General features: G+C 39.7%; 1 protein-coding gene across 1 annotated transcript in view; it reads left to right on the top strand.

The window, feature by feature from the left end:
• NBAS (neuroblastoma amplified sequence) overlaps positions 1–15,744 on the top strand; it is a 364,123-nt gene that overhangs the window by 82,440 nt on the left and 265,939 nt on the right. Inside the window, exons 17-21 of the mRNA XM_019538135.1 lie at positions 2,637–2,788; positions 3,551–3,685; positions 3,994–4,072; positions 6,306–6,410; positions 6,807–6,943. Of these exons, the coding sequence (XP_019393680.1) occupies positions 2,637–2,788; positions 3,551–3,685; positions 3,994–4,072; positions 6,306–6,410; positions 6,807–6,943 (608 nt within the window). The remainder of the gene's footprint in view (positions 1–2,636; positions 2,789–3,550; positions 3,686–3,993; positions 4,073–6,305; positions 6,411–6,806; positions 6,944–15,744) is intronic.

Genomic DNA, 15,744 nt, shown 5'->3' on the forward strand with positions numbered 1-15,744 from the left:
GATAAAGAGATTGAACAGCGTGGGCCCAAGGACCGAACCCTGGGGGACTCCGCTGCCCCCTTCTCCCCAGGTCGAATATGACCCATCCACCGCCACCTTCTGAGTATGACCCTTCAGCCAATCTGCAATCCATCTGACTGTGTAGGCATCAGTGCCACAGTCGCCTATCTTTTTAATGAGGATGGGGTGGGAGACAGTGTCAAAGGCCTTGCTGAAGTACAGAAAGACTACATCCATAGCAACACCTGCATCCAGTGCTTTTGCGACCTGATCATAAAAAGCAGTCGGGTCGGTCTGACATGACCTGCCCCTAATGAAACCATGCTGGTTGCTCTTGAGCATCATCCCTGAAGCCGGCCCATCGCAGATGTGCTGCTTGATGATCTTCTCAAAGAGTTTCCTTAGGATTGAGGTTAAGACTGACGGGCCTATAGTTGCCCAGGTCCTCCCTCCTCCCTTTTTTAAAGATGGGGACCACATTGGCTATCTTCCAATCATCTGGCACCTGGCCCGAGCACCACGAGCGCTCGTAAAGCCATGCCAAAGGCCCTGCAATAACCCCTGCTAGCTCCCTCAACACCCTGTGGTGGAGAGCATCTGGACCTGCTGATTTGAACATATCCAGCCCCTCCAGAAGCTCTCTAACTCGGTCCTCCCCAACCTGAGGTCTGGAGACATTCCCCTCAAGTCCGTCTTGCATCACGGTGGGGAAGTCCCGGTCCCTGCACAAGAAAATGGAGGTGAAGAATTGGATAAAGAGGTCTGCTTTTGGTAAGCCATAGGGGCTTTTGAGTGCTCTTGCCCCTTTCATCTGCGTTTGGGATTGTCATCTTCTGGACTTTGAGGATCATCTCCTTAAGGAATTACCACTCTCCTTGGACTCCCAACTCCCCTCCCCTCCAGGACCTCAGTGCCTCCCTGACTAGTCTCCTTACCTCATTGAAACTCCTGTACTCTTTCAGGACAGTTTCTACATGTTATTAAATGTTTCTTCATTCTTGTTGCAGTGTTAGCATACTCCTGCCCACAGTATTTACATCTACCAACTTTCTTCCTTCCTTCAGTGGCTTGAACTTCACTATAATGATGCCACACACTAGGTTGTTTTTTTTTCTGATTAGGCATGCTTATGACTACTTCAAATCAAAAGCACTAAAAAACAGATCTTATGCAAACACTTTCAACTTCCCCAACTCAAGAAAAGAAATGAGACGCTGCTCTGTGTGTTTGCTGAACTAAAAGTGAAACAAAAATTAATGACAGTTTTAATTTTGCTTTTGCTTTCACTTGCAGTTTGAGAGAATTTTAGCTTTGGTTTTTATTTGAAATGCACAGCCAATTAGGTGAATTCATAACTTGATTTTTGGTTTGGATTATTATGTGAGTGTACTTACTCTCCTGTTTACAAATCAATAAAACATATATGTATTCTTTCTCACACTTCCTAGGGATAATCACTTGAAAAACATTAATTACAGCTTTGAAACTGTCAAACTTACCTAATTATAATATTGACATCCATTTATTGTTACTAATGACTTTTATGAAACAAGCAGCTCTTTTACAATCTTTTCTCCAATGCCTGAGGAAGGGTGTTTGTGCCTGAAAACTTGCAATTGAAGAATTTTTTTTTGCAAAAATCTTGTTGGTTTAATAAAACGTATCATCTCTACTATGAGTCCTGATTGCCTTTTTATGAAACCATGCATTTTTAGTAATGGAAAATTTCCCACGGAAAAATAAATCCCTGGAAAATTTTCTGCCCCACGTCTCTCGCCCCAACCAGATCCTTGCAGGCTGGTTGAACACTCAGCTCCTTGAATGCTGCCAGCCTGCAAGGGGAAATCCACAGTTTCCCACTTCCAAAGGAAAAAACTGTGGCTTTTCTGCATTATTTTTCTGCAGGGAATGGAAAACATCCCTGCTGATCAGTCAAATTTTCGAATGGTTAATTTGTATGCATCCACACCCACAGTTTATATTAAGGAGGAATAGCTTTTGAACGTGGTTTTATGATTATTCCAAACTTTGTGTACTGCATGTTCATATAGAGTGAGGAGGTTTTCAGCCACACTGAGGGGTAGGAATTATGGACCTACTTCTGAAACTATGTTGCTGAACAGTATTTGTTAAATCATTACAGATCTGTGTCCTTTACATCTTTATACACAGAGGAAAATCATTTTGCTCTTTCATAGTGCTTTGTAATCCTTAAATTAAAAGTGAAGTGTTACTTTTATTGTGTTTAGGGGTTAATCTGTCTTGCTCTCAACAGCAGTTGTTACAGACTTAGAAACTTGATCATTCAAATAGCTTCTCTTAGCTGGTCAGCATAGATTTATTAGCAGAATGCCATACAGAGGACTTACTAACCTAAGTTAACCAAAAACATTCCTGCACACATACTGATAAATTAACAAAACATTGTAAAACTAAACAATATTGTAATTTTCAAAATACTTTTTTTGTTATTTTATTGATTCACTCTTGTAAATTCATGTCATGCTAGAGCGAATTGACAAAATTTTAAAATGGAAGACAATGTTGAGAAAAAAAATGTACTGCGTGTGTTCAGTGTCTTTTAGTAGGTTGAAACATGTAATGAGAGACTTGCATTATCTCTTATGTTTTACTAGAGTAAAATAAAGAAGCGGTCTTGGGTTCTTCATGAATGTCTGGAAAGAGTTCCTGAGAATGTGGATGCTGCAAAAGAATTGCTTCAATATGGTTTAAAAGGCACAGACTTGGAGGCCCTTATAGCTATAGGGAAAGGAGAAGATGGTGGCAGGTTTGTTGTTGTGTCTTGTTTCTGTGCTCTGAAATTAATTCAGCAAAGTTGTTGGTCAACTCTCAAATGAAACCTCAGCAGGACATATGATCTTTAAAATATGTCCTCTTTAAAACAACTCTAACTATTCCTGAAATAAAGAAAATTGTGACCTTGGACATGGAGTGTGGTGGTGTGAAGGGCTTAGTATAAAACCAGTATCAATTTTATCTTTTTTAAAATTCATCCTCCACTTGGAATTGGATGCCCTTAGATTGGTTTAAACTATAGGTTGACATTTTACAATCTTTTTTCAATATCTGCTTTCATTCTTAAAGTGGGTAGGTTAAAAAAAATTCCAAGGAAACAAAAGAGACCATTTTCATATTTTGTATTTGGGAGGAAAATATTCTAAAGCAGGTCACTCATACTGTATCATTTGACTTTGGTATACATCAAGACATGGGGCTGTATGCCCTTGCCATTTACAGCCATGTATGGTGCAGGAGTAGCGTTAGGAACTCTCCTGCCTATAGACTTGTAAACTTAATGGATGACAAGCCTGTTTTGTGTAGAATTATGCCTTTCCTTTTTCAAATACTCAGGCTACTTCAGTAAAGCTCACAAGTATAATACTATTCTTCAAATAATTCTGTTTACCATTTTCAGTAAAAATCAATTCTGATACAAAAGATGCAGACAGAAAGCTGTGTAAAACTTGTTGTTGGCTGGATAGCTTGCTCTTTATATCTCTTTAGCATTGATTTTGGTTCTTTCTGTCAGATTTATCTTACCGGGGGAGGTGGACATTGATGAAGTCCCCTATGAAGATTTTATGTCGCCTGATGAAGCAGACAGTAGAATGGAAAAGGAGGCCAGGAAGCGGCAAGAACTGCTTCTATCAGTGAACTTCTCAAAGTAAATGAAACGTCAGGCCAATTTTACTTAAATTTATTTTTATATAGTCTCATTCCCAAGGGCATAATTATTTTTCTTCTCTTTACTTCTAATTGGGTAACAGCTTAAATATTTAATCAGCATGATACTGTGAAAGTCTCCAGGTTATTGAATTTCTCATTGAGCTTCCAATATACAGAGACAGTTTGTCTTTTTATCTTCATCTTGTTGCTTTGTCTTTCATAGAAATCCACTTTTGAAAGTATATCTGCTGCAGCAACCTTAAAACAGAAAATCTCTCCCCGCCTCTCTTTTCTCTCACCAAACAGGCTAACGTTGGAACAAAAAGAGCTTTGTCGCAGCAGGCTGAAATTATTAATGTATTTAGATCGACTTGCAACATATGAGGTAAGGAGATGGGCAGATAATCTTATAGAGTAGTTTTAATTTCATACCCCTCCTATCCTCCTCCCTTCTTCCCCCTCATGAAGATTAAGGTTTACAAACTGATCAGGGCTATACAGGGTTGTGAAAGACTGCTGAAGTGCTCTAGCTTTTATTTGAAAAGGTACCACTTCCCTGAGAATGCTAATGAGCTTCAGCTGATCAGAAAAGCAGTGCCCTTTTAAAATAAAAGCTACAGCAAACAGCTGAGCTGTTTTCCTCATTTGGGATTTAAGTTAGACCTTTTCAGCTTGGAGAGAGACAATAGTACAGCCTATATTTTAAAGCAGAGAATTTATTAACAGAGCAACTATGGGATCTGGATAACTAAAATGAGTTAACTGAATGATTGATTACATTCATTGGCCACCAGTTCCTTTAGCTGAATGACCTATTCATCTTCAGGTGACAGGGGATCACTGGATGCTCTTTCTATAGTTGTTGCTTCTCCGTGGTAGTTCAAAGTAACCCCCCAGGCTGTATTTTCAATTTATAATTCTTTTATGTATATGCAGACCCAGTGTCAACCTTCCCTGTTTGACCACAAAACCCACTACAAAACAAAGTAATAGTCTAGGGAAACAATTATTTTGAGAGCTCAGCTTTATATAGCTTTGGTTAGGCCAGAGATGCTCAGCCTTCCCGCTCTGAGGCTAAGTGAGTGGCGGGGGGCAGGTATGTACACCAGCCCAACTTTGCAAACTGGATCTAGCTGTGTTCCAGTGATCTAGCATGCAGGGCCATATCATCTGGCTGTGGGGGGGGACAAGTCCCAGGGGCATCTCACTTGGGGCTCAAGTGCCCAGCGTATGCTGGGTGTGACCTGCTTCGGGACAGTGTTAAGTGTGGGGTTTGAGTGGAGTATACCTGTCAAACCATAATGTGGGTGTTCTTAAAGGCGAGCTCAGGTAGGCCAGAAACCTTTTGTGGAGCAAAAGGTAATTTATCTTGATTTTTTTTTTTAAATATGAACATTTGACAGGCATGAAACAGAGTTAAAATATTTGAAGACAACTTGGAAAAAAAGCACATTTCCCCTTCACCAGAGTGTAGTTGCTAAAGTCAGTAGATGCTTAGTTACATCTGCAGATATGCCATGTAACTCTCAGAACATTTTTTTTCATGAAATACTGTCAAAACTGCCTGAAGCTCTGTATACTTGCATGTTACCAATGCTCTCAGCCATGCCTAGCCCAGAGCCTGGTGGTTGGGGCATTTTTGTAAAACAGGAACAGACCTTGCTTAGGTTGAAATACAAGACTGGATCCAGTAAGTAACTTCCATAGAGAAATCATCCATTTTGAAGTATATCATTACACGCTAAATGTTTCTTGACATTTCTGATGGGAGTGTGATCTTCAAAATGTGAACTGCAAGGACTAAGACTGAATTGAGTTGCAGTTCATTTGTAACTAATCTTGGAGGGTGCTTAGTTCAGAAACAGTTTTAAATTCTTTTCTTGTAAAAGAAAATATTTTTATTACCCCTATTCAGTGAATATAACCTAGAAGGTATTCAGCAAAAACCTCCCTGAGATTTTGTTTGCATTTAGTCTTTTGACATTTGCAAGGTTGCAGTGTTGAATTCTGAAAAATATTTCATTATGCTAGGATTTCATAGGGCTCAACTATGAATTGTTTATTAGCTCTGTTTTAGGGGTAGGAATTTTATAGCTACCTCTTGAGCAACCCAAACTGCTTATCACTTTTCTCATAAAACTCTCCCTTGGTTCCCTGGCTTCTTTGAGTGAATGAATGAGTGTGCTGTTCTAGACTGAGATGAACGGACACTCCTTGAGTGTATTTGCATTTCTGAGAATATTTGCAATGGAGACAAGGCCTCATCTACTTCCTATGCACTTGCACAGCAGTATCGCATTCCTTATCATGTTGCTACCTGGGTTCAGAGTAGCTAGAACATAATCTAGCCACAGTCCCCACACTCCCATCGTTAGCAAGTTATGCTGACTTTTCTGTATCAAATCTCTTTATTTCCAAAATTTACTTTAGTGGGGACTTTATGAATAATAAACATCAATTTTTTTTTCCAGTTGGGAGGGATGAATTGGGGGGAAATTAACAACAATTAATAGTTTTGGCTAATATAGTTGTTCAGTTGCCTGAAAATGCAACAATTTCAATATTACATTTTATCCTTTTTTCAGATTACTTTTCATTAAAACTTCCTTTCTTTAAAGGAAATTCTGCGAGGACCTCATGCAGCTGAGCAGAGATATGATGCTGAATTCTTCAAGAAATTCCGCAACCAGAATATTGTGCTCTCTGCAAGAACTTATGCTCGGGTATTGATAATTATTTTATTGAAAATTTTAAATTGTTCCATTTTTGTTACAATAATTATTCCCAGTACCGTATAGAGCAATGCACAAGATTTATGACATATATTTTTTTTTTCCTGTTAAAAGGTATGAGAGATTTTTAAATAGAAATAATATATGGTATTGATTATTTCTGGTTATCTTTGTTTCATTGCAAAATGCAATTTTTTTTTTTTGCTCTACTCTGTCAAGCTTTCAGACGATTGAAAACCTTTCAATTTCCCTACACACACCTTCTTTAAAAATGCATAGTGAAATCAGAATTTCAGTATTTTCTGAACATTTGTACTTATTAAGCAACATCAGTCTTGGGCTGTGTTTCATAATATAAAACAGAATATTTGATGATTTGCTGTTTAGGAAAGCAATGTGAGAGCCCTGGAGATTTTGTTCACATACCATGGATCAGATTTGCTTCAACATCGGCTGGCAATTCTCTCTAATTTTCCAGAGACGACCTCACCGCATGTGTATTCCTTTTTGCTGCCTGAAGCTTGGTAAGAATACATCCACTGCATGTCAGTTTCTGTACTATGTATTCTTTTGAGAAAACAAGATTTGATGCTAAAATTTAGTTCCTGTTTTTGAGTTTTTACAAAGTGTAAATTTGACTACAAAGCAAATAATTAAGAATCTTTGACTTTCTCCTTCCTTATAAAAGTTTTTTAGTACATACGATAAGTCTCCTGGGGAGAAGAGCACTTCAATTTACTTAACTCCTTTTCACCTAAATAGACAATAGTAGTAGCAAACTTTTTTTTCCTCTCCATTCTTACTTTAAGAAGAACTATTTGATACCAAGGAGTTTATCTGATCCTGTTCCATAGTGGTGCATACTGGGTAGCATTGGTGGGTGAAAACTCTGATGCCACAGCTACATTGCCATAATGATGCTCTCCGTCAGTATAGTGTGTTACTACAGCAACGTAGTGGCTAAAAAAAGCCGTGTACCACACAGTGTGGACTGTTACCGCACCGTCATTTAGTACTTCTTTTTTAGTACTTCCAAAAGGAAGTACTAAATGATGGTGTAGTAACAACGGTGCTATACGGGCACATGTAGATGAGCCTACTGAGTTTGTCTTTGTAATATGTAATACTGAAATCCTTGGAAGTAGAAATGCCAATTCTTTTATTTTAGAGAATTATTATATTACATGTTTTAATTGCTTACGTATGGCTGCCAGACTTAGAGTCTATTGAGAATCCCCTGAGAAGATAAGATAGAGCGTGAAGAAAAGTCTCATTCAGATCTCAAACATAACGTAGTAATTTAAAATAGGGTTTTAATTCCTTCATCTTCTATACTCAACTAAGAAATATTTTGATGCCTGCCCATTTCTGTCAATAGCCATTTAGGCAGTAAGGTATTGGGAGACATCTCAGTCTCCCAGTACCTTTTTACATCCAGTAAATGCATCTCTACTGATCCTGAAGTTACTGCCATATTCTGTGAAAATGGAGTGGAGAGTGGGAGGGAATTTATAACACCTTGTTTCCCGGGCAGAGCTTTTAAGACTATTGATTTCTGTGTATAAAAGCTTATGCATAGGCAGTTTCAGCTGCTTAACTACAGAGAAAAGAATGGAAAATCCAGTTCTTCCATTATTACAATAACAAGTTACCTAATCACAAACGGGGTATAACTTTCAAATAAATCTGAGACTCCTTGAGTCCTACTAGTAGAAGCACTGTTTCTGTCTTACTAAGAGCTTATTGGCTTTCTGTGTCCATTTGGAAATTGCTATGACAGATACAAAACTTGTTTAGGGAGTATGTTGTCTTTGATATAACAGAACTAAACTCACCATTTTTCTGCTGGTGCTCTTCTCTGCTGACAGCAAGATTTAAGATCTTTCCTACCGCAGATTTGTAACACTGAAAACTGTCTAATGAGAGTTTTTAAACTGCAACCTCACTTACCAGGACAAGGGTAAAAAGCCTTCATTTGGAAGAAATTCAATGCTACTGAATCTGAGCTCCTGTTCCTCTAACTTTTGGCTGCTTACAGACGTTAAAAAAACAAAACCAAATGATGCTTTACATTAAACTTGGTGCACTCCTGCGTCAAGCCTAGCACAAGCCAGAAGAGGCATCGCATTAGTTTGACCTGGCTTGCCCAATGTCTGTATAGATCGTATGCCTTAGTGGGGCTTTTGTGGCACTTTTATCTAACTGCTGATTCAATCAGCTATTAGATAAAAGCACCAAAGAGCCCCACTGAAGCACCCAATCTATACAGGTGCTGCAGAGCCAAGTTGAACTAAAGTGCTGCTGCTTCTTGTAAAGCATGGTGGTTTGGTTGTTTGGGTTTTTTGGGTTTTTTTTTTTTTTTTTTTAAACAGCTGTAGGCCGCTGTAGTTGCCTCTGTTAAATACCTCTGTCTGTGGTTTTATTTTTTTGCAAAGTAAGGCATTTTTATGTCTTCTTGGAAAGAGTTCTGCATTCTGGAAAATTCAAAACAGGCTTTAAATCAGTTAAACCCCCAATATCCTGTATACCTAAGCTAAACTATAATTGAAGCAGGGGAAAGGATTCTTTTGGACAGCAGCATAATACAAATACACCTAAAGAAATACAACATTTTTATAATGCTATCTATCTAGCTAGCTTCTGAACTCATTGCTATCTCCATTTTAAAGAGGAGGAAACAGAGTGACTGACATTTTCCCAAGGGGAATTAGGCCCTTGTCCTCCATGAGTTAGGCTAGTACCTAGAGCACTGGCTTATCCTTTTCTGACAGCATATTAACAAATGCAGAATTCGCAGTTTGTTGAAAAAAGTCGTCATTTTGATTAGAGATTGATTATAGTTTTTGACCTTTAAAAATTCAGTGTGTGTTAAATTTCAGTAATATATAGGAGATTAAAAAAAATATGGGAAATAGGAATATAAAGACAGCAGACTTTAAGATACAGACATCTGTTTTTATAGTATACTTAATACCTGTTTGAGGGGAAATAATCCCTTCTTTAAAAGTCAGGTTTGCAAATGTAGCATCCTCAGGAATACAGAACAAATGTTGCATTATAGGCAGTTGTATAACTACTTATACCTAACATGTAAGCTTTTTTAGAAATACTTAGTAATTTTTGGATAAAAAATAGATTAAAATCATCTTGATGGTTTCATCTTGCCTCTAAACTCAATCTTCATAGTCATAGTTCTTGTGAAATACCAAAACTAATGCAAAAATGCATGTGGAAGCAAGCACTTAGTTTTTTGAAATCTTTCATTTTTGTAGTCCTACTATAATTCATTCCACCAGAAAGTAATTTAGTTCTAGCATTTTCCTTGGGATTACATCATTTTGTATGTGATAAATGTTGAAATTAAATAAAATTAGCCGCTGGGTATGAGAGCTTGGTTTTGATGCTTAAAATAATTTGTCCTGGAGTATGTTGACTCTTTGCTGTGAAAAGTATAGTAAGAGTGAGTCATCTTACAGGTTTTCACAGGAGATCCTTACATGAATATCGTTACTATGTCTGTTGAAGAGTTTTTGTTTTTTTTCTCCAAATTGTCTCATACTAGCATATTGATTATAAAATGTAGCTTGGAAGCACTAGTTTTGAGCTCATAAATCAGAATTACAGAAATTTTCTTTAATACTTGTAGGGGGGACTTTAAAGTTTTATTTTAGAAGGATGATTTTCAAAATGTCCAACAGATCCTTTGGCAGACAAGGTTCTTTCGGTGAATCTGATATCTTTTATTAGACTGACTTAAATAGTTGGAAATACAGTTTTTAGCAAGCTTTCGGGTTTAAAAACTCTTCTATGTCCTTAGATCAACACAGCTAAAACCTACACCCCTGCAACAGATCCTTTTGTATTTTTTCAGCATTGCAGGTTACATTTTGTTATTTCAGAGAATTTTTTTTTTCTTTCAGATGGATTATTTCCTGCTGTTTTTCAAGCTGTTTTTTTGTTTGGTTTGGTTTTGTTTTAACCTTTTCTCATTGACAATATTTTTATTAGTGCCCAAAGAAAAGAGGTGCTTCTTGAGCAGAAATTGGCCAAATGCTTCCCTGATATTTATCAAGTGTCCCCTTGCTCGGTCAGTCAGTTAATATTCAGGCGCATGCATCTGTGTGTGCGTGCAAACGCAAAAATATTATTTTTCAACTATTAGTGTGGCTACCAGGACCACAAAAAGAGAGAAATGAATGATATGTCTACTGTAGGTAGTTAAGTACTTTTTACTGCTTTTGTAATTAGATTGCGATGACCTGAGGAGCAAGAGAAAGGAAATTTAGTTTCCTCTAAGAAGCCAGTTTCTTTTATTTTATATGTCAAGTTCTTTTTCTTTTTCCAGTGTACTGTGTTGATTCCCATATTTTAAAATGGTGTTATTTTCTGTTATAAAAAGGTTGGCATACCTGTCTTCTAATCTTAAGATTAAGTATAAAAAATTCTGAAGCTATAGGTTCTCAAATTTCCACTTTTCTATCTTTGAAAAGATGACTGTATGGGGTCGTGGCCAATTGATTCCATCTGTTTCTAGGGTGGATTCATAGATTAAACCTAGCACTGGGGATGCCAGGAAAGGTGATATGCAGGTGCATCTTCCTGCTGTAAAGATTCCCTCCTGGCTCATTCCTGCAAATGAGAAAATGAGCAGAGCTGCTTGGCTTGCAGACAGCTGTCTTTATTTGGACAGCTACAAAATGGAAATAGGATAGGAGCTTCTTGGTATAATTTTGTATACATGCAGTATCATTTTATGTACATATTTGAGCTACCATATGTGCTAAAAACCAGAAGAGTCCCTGTTTAAAAACTTAGTCGTTCTTATGTTATTTCCATAATACATTCTTCAAAAGTGAAGATTTTTTTTTTTTTTAAATGTGGAAGACTAACTTCTTAACTCTTAACCTGTGGTATAAAGTTGCCATTGCCTATTACATTTAAAGGAATTTTCTTTTAAAGTGTGTTTTATATAGCCTATTTAAACTTGTGAAATTTTCTCACTTTCTTAACTCCAGAAAGTCCTTTAGAAGCAAGTTTATAAGACCTTTTGTTTTTAGCATAACTGCTTTTTTGGTGAAGTATTGCACTATGTAGAGTAGCTAGTGTATTGCAGGTACATTGTAGTGATTCTGAAAACAAGATTAGAGCATACATCCAGCTTTGTCATTCTCAGGAGAAGTGTAATGAGATTTCATTTTTCCTTATAAAAATGAAAAACTGATTAGATGGTCTAATCTAAATGTAATTCATGAATATGTTTAAGTCCTACATTGCTTTAAGTTAGTGAGTATTGAATGTAATGGCATTTGGCTTCGTACTGTTGAAATAAATTTGTTCTTTTATAACAGCCTGACAATATTTGAAAGATTTTTCACTGACTCCAGGGTCTGTTATAATGTGGTTGATAACTTCTGTGGTTTTGTGGCTGTAAAGTAAGTAAGTGAAGTGTAAAGGTCTTGCGTGTCTGCTTATTAGGTCTGATTTTTTTGGTACAAATACTTGAGACTTAATCTATAAAGTATTGAGGTCCAGTAGGAACCTCAGATGACCAGTCTCTAATATTGGTAATACTTCCATACCTCAAAATTCTAAATCCTTTTATACACAGTAAACGTTTTGTTATCCGGCATGATTGGGGTAGGTGGTGCCAGTTACCAAAAAATTCTGGTGATTTGTGAGTTATATGGAAGACAGTGCCGCATAGTGGAAATACCTGATAGCTTCGGCAAAGGTTCCAGTTGCTAAAGTGAGGATTTGTGTTGGGGATATTGGAAATTCCTGTTAATAAAGTATACGGGTTAGTAAAATGCCTGTTAATACAGCTTTTACTGTATATACAGATAATCTTCTGTGATGATCTTGGGTGTTCCCTTTCTGTGTTGTTACAACACCTGGAGGTTGCAAAGGATAAAGGTGTCATTGTGTTTATTGTGTTGCACCCTGTAGATTTTCAGGGGCTCTTGTTTGTTTTTACAGTGATTGGAACAGTGGGGGACAGGGTCTAAATGATATCACAGTAAAACAATTACATGTGGTGCTAACTTCAGCAGCTACTCTGAAGATTTTATAGTCTAAGTTTTAGGCAAAATAAGTAGGCATAACAAATAAGTGAAAGAGGTGAGAGTGAGCAGGAGGTGCCTTTTATTAGATCAACTAAATAGTAGCCAATTTTTTTTTCTTTTACTATTGTTTAGGTGGTATTATAAAAGGTATTGACTCTGACCCAAGAGCTTTGTATATCTCTCTTTCTTAGACCAACATGGCTTGTAGCCAGGAGATACCTTTTTGTTTTTGTCTTCTGTCTGTGGTTGAGTAAATTTTGCAAGCCATGTATCTATGTGGCACTAGTCTGAGTGGTGACTATTTTTGCTTTTAGTAAGAGTAGTTTTTGCTGTCTCTACTGTGGCAAAAGATGTCATGATAGTCCAGAATACCAGGGGAACTGTTGCTTTATTATTGTAGAGAAGGGTTATAATAATTAGGCCAAGGATGGTGAAGTACTTCTGGGCTGTAGACAGAAGTATCAGGAGCAAAGCTTCTTCAAAGTCCATATAGAGGAGGAAGATAAGCCAGAATACTAAAATGGAACAAGATAAGTTACTCAATTTGGAAATGATAATAACGATAAATGTAAGTTCTTGGAATTTAGAAATACTGAAATATTAACATTTTATCATACCTACAGCGTCCAGTGTTTGCTTCCTCTCATGGGAACTTCTCTGGTGATAGAAGTTTTCAGATTAAAACCTGTACTAGATATTTGATTACTAGATAATTGGAAATGGCTGAGACATAGTATTAATCTAGGGCCACTGATGCATGTTACACTTAAGATGTGATTAACTGGCTGTGAATCTCCGGTGTCTTTCCCCACAAGCATCATGTGTGTAGGTTCTTCTCACCATGGCTCTTCAGGCTGAGCAACTTGATTATTGGGATGACTTTAGGTCGGTTCCCCAGGGACCTTTCCTGCCAAGTCTTTGATTATGATCGGGAGGACAATGTTTGTTCTCACCTCCCCGGGTACCTTCCCTTGGTTGTTCCCGCTGTTCCTCCTTTGTGGGGCTCTGCCTATACCCTGCCTAATGCCAACCACACCGTTGTCACTTGTGTCATCGAGGTTAATGTTCTGATTCTTCATGACACTTGGTCTTTCAGAATCTTATGGCCGCAGGCTAGTGATGACTTTTCTATGCTGAGCATCTCTTATGTTCCCCGCCTTTCTCTCTCCCTATGTGGTGTCCGGCTTTGACACTGTTAAGTCCCCCGGGTTTGGTATCTGTCTGCTGGCAGTCATGCCCAGATCCTGCTGCTGCTGGGTCCTGCCAGGCTCCAGTCAACACTGGTGCTGCCTTCAGTCCACGTCGACCCTGTAATTAGATCCTTGGGCCCTCTCTGGACCTGCGTTCTCGTGGTGACCCCTTCCTGGGGTATCCACCAGGTCCCCTTGGTGGGACAGCTCACAAGTTCTGGCCCCTCCAGGCCAGTTGGGGACTCCACTTCTGGTCCCCCTGGCCTGTTTTCCGTTGGGTCTTTTATCCTGGCCCCGGATGTCTGGCCGATCAGTCAGCCCTGGCATGCTCTTATAAGCATGCCAATGCAGATGCGGGAGCCATTCCCGGCTCCTTGCTGCTCGGCCATTGTTTTTTCCTTTTGATTTTTCTGCCACGGTGGCTCTGTGTGCCGCAATTTCACTTTTGCTGTGTTTGGCTTTTGGCACGGCATCCTGCTGGCTCCCCGTCTCCTCTGGTAAGTCTTTTCCACACTGGTTAATCGCATTGTTCCAGGGAGAGACAAGCGGAGGCCCTGAAGCACCCTCCCATGGCAGGACCTGAGGCAGGACTGACCCACCTAAAGAAGAAAGAGAAAAGCCCTGAAGGCAGGACGTACTTACTTTTTTAGGAAAAACAGAGCTGGATGGGCTACGCCAAGATGAACCACCATGTGGTTCATTAGCTGCTTTTATTGCTGGCTGGGAATGGCACCGGCCGATGGTATCATCATCAAAAATCACTGCCCAGCTGATTTAAAAGGTGGCAGTGGGGAAATGGAGTGAGCAGGGACCAGAAAGTGAGGCTGCTCTCTGGGCTGCACACAGGCTGTGTCGACAGCTCAGGAAGGAGACTGACAGGGACCCGATGGAGGGATCCAGGATTTATTGAAGGGGGCATTATGCTGGCCCAGCAGTGCAGCTGAGCCAAGGAGGACAGTGTCGAGGAACCTTGGAGCCGCAGATGCCAGACCTGCGAGTGGGTCAGGTTGAGGCCTCGCACCCCAACTGTTCCTTTTTCTTTCTTCTTAAACTGTTTTGAGTTTTTGCAGGGCCCTGATGAAGGGAAAGGGGCCAAGGGCAACCTCCACAGGCCAGGAAGAGCTAGAGCAGCACAGGAGGTAACATTATAGGGAAGGAAGATCCGGTGCTTTGGCTAGGACAGTCTGACGTCCCATGGTAGTCTCGCACAGAAAGAGGCCGGGTGATGGGTGAGGAGAAAAGGAGCCAGGGGAAGACATCAGAAGGGCGATCCGGTGATCCAACATCTGGCCATCCTGAGGGTTGGCACATGACCAGGGTAAAGGGGAGGTGGAGCCCCAAGAACGCCCACTAAGGGCAGCTCCTGGTTCTCATGGAGCGATGAGAAGGAGCCTCAGCACTGAAGGAAAAGACCAAGTCGTGGCAGGAAGTACTGGGGCCTCCTTCAGGGTGAACATGACCCAACGTCAAGGCCGCCAGAACACACCCTGTGGCCATCACTGGGTGCACGCTCCGTGAGGCCAAATGGGTGCACAGATCTTAAATAGTGACCTGGCCACACATTCATTAAATTGATGGTGCGATAAAACCAGGAATAAGTTATTACAAAAATATATTTAAAAACTTTGTCTCTGGTTCCTGTCATGCCTTTAATTGAACATGTGGCCGGTGCTCCCATCCTCCAGAGCACACTTCCACATGGCCTGGAGGCTGGGAGCATTGGTTAGTTGATCCGGGGTCCTAGATGGGGGATCACCTTGAGCTCCCCCAGCTGAGATCCCCATCAGTGTTCAGAGCTCCCCGCTGTGGAGGGGCACCATGTACTCTGGTGGCTGGGAGCTTTTATCTGCGCCAGAGCAGCGAGACTCACTGGTGCATGGGGAGCCCAGGATCATGACCCCAGGTTCGTCCTGCACCCACAGTATGGTGTTATGGGATCTGATGCTTGATCTCAGTCATACCTTCTGCCATGCAAGAGGTGCAACTGTTGGGATTGTGCATCAGACCCCATCGTACCTTCACATTTGTCAGTGGCCTAAATAATAGCAGCTGTCTAGATACCATTTTTTTTTT

This window comes from Crocodylus porosus, unplaced genomic scaffold (genome assembly GCF_001723895.1).
Source record: "Crocodylus porosus isolate Cpor-Errol unplaced genomic scaffold, CroPor_comp1, whole genome shotgun sequence".
Classification (NCBI taxonomy): Eukaryota; Metazoa; Chordata; order Crocodylia; family Crocodylidae; genus Crocodylus; species Crocodylus porosus.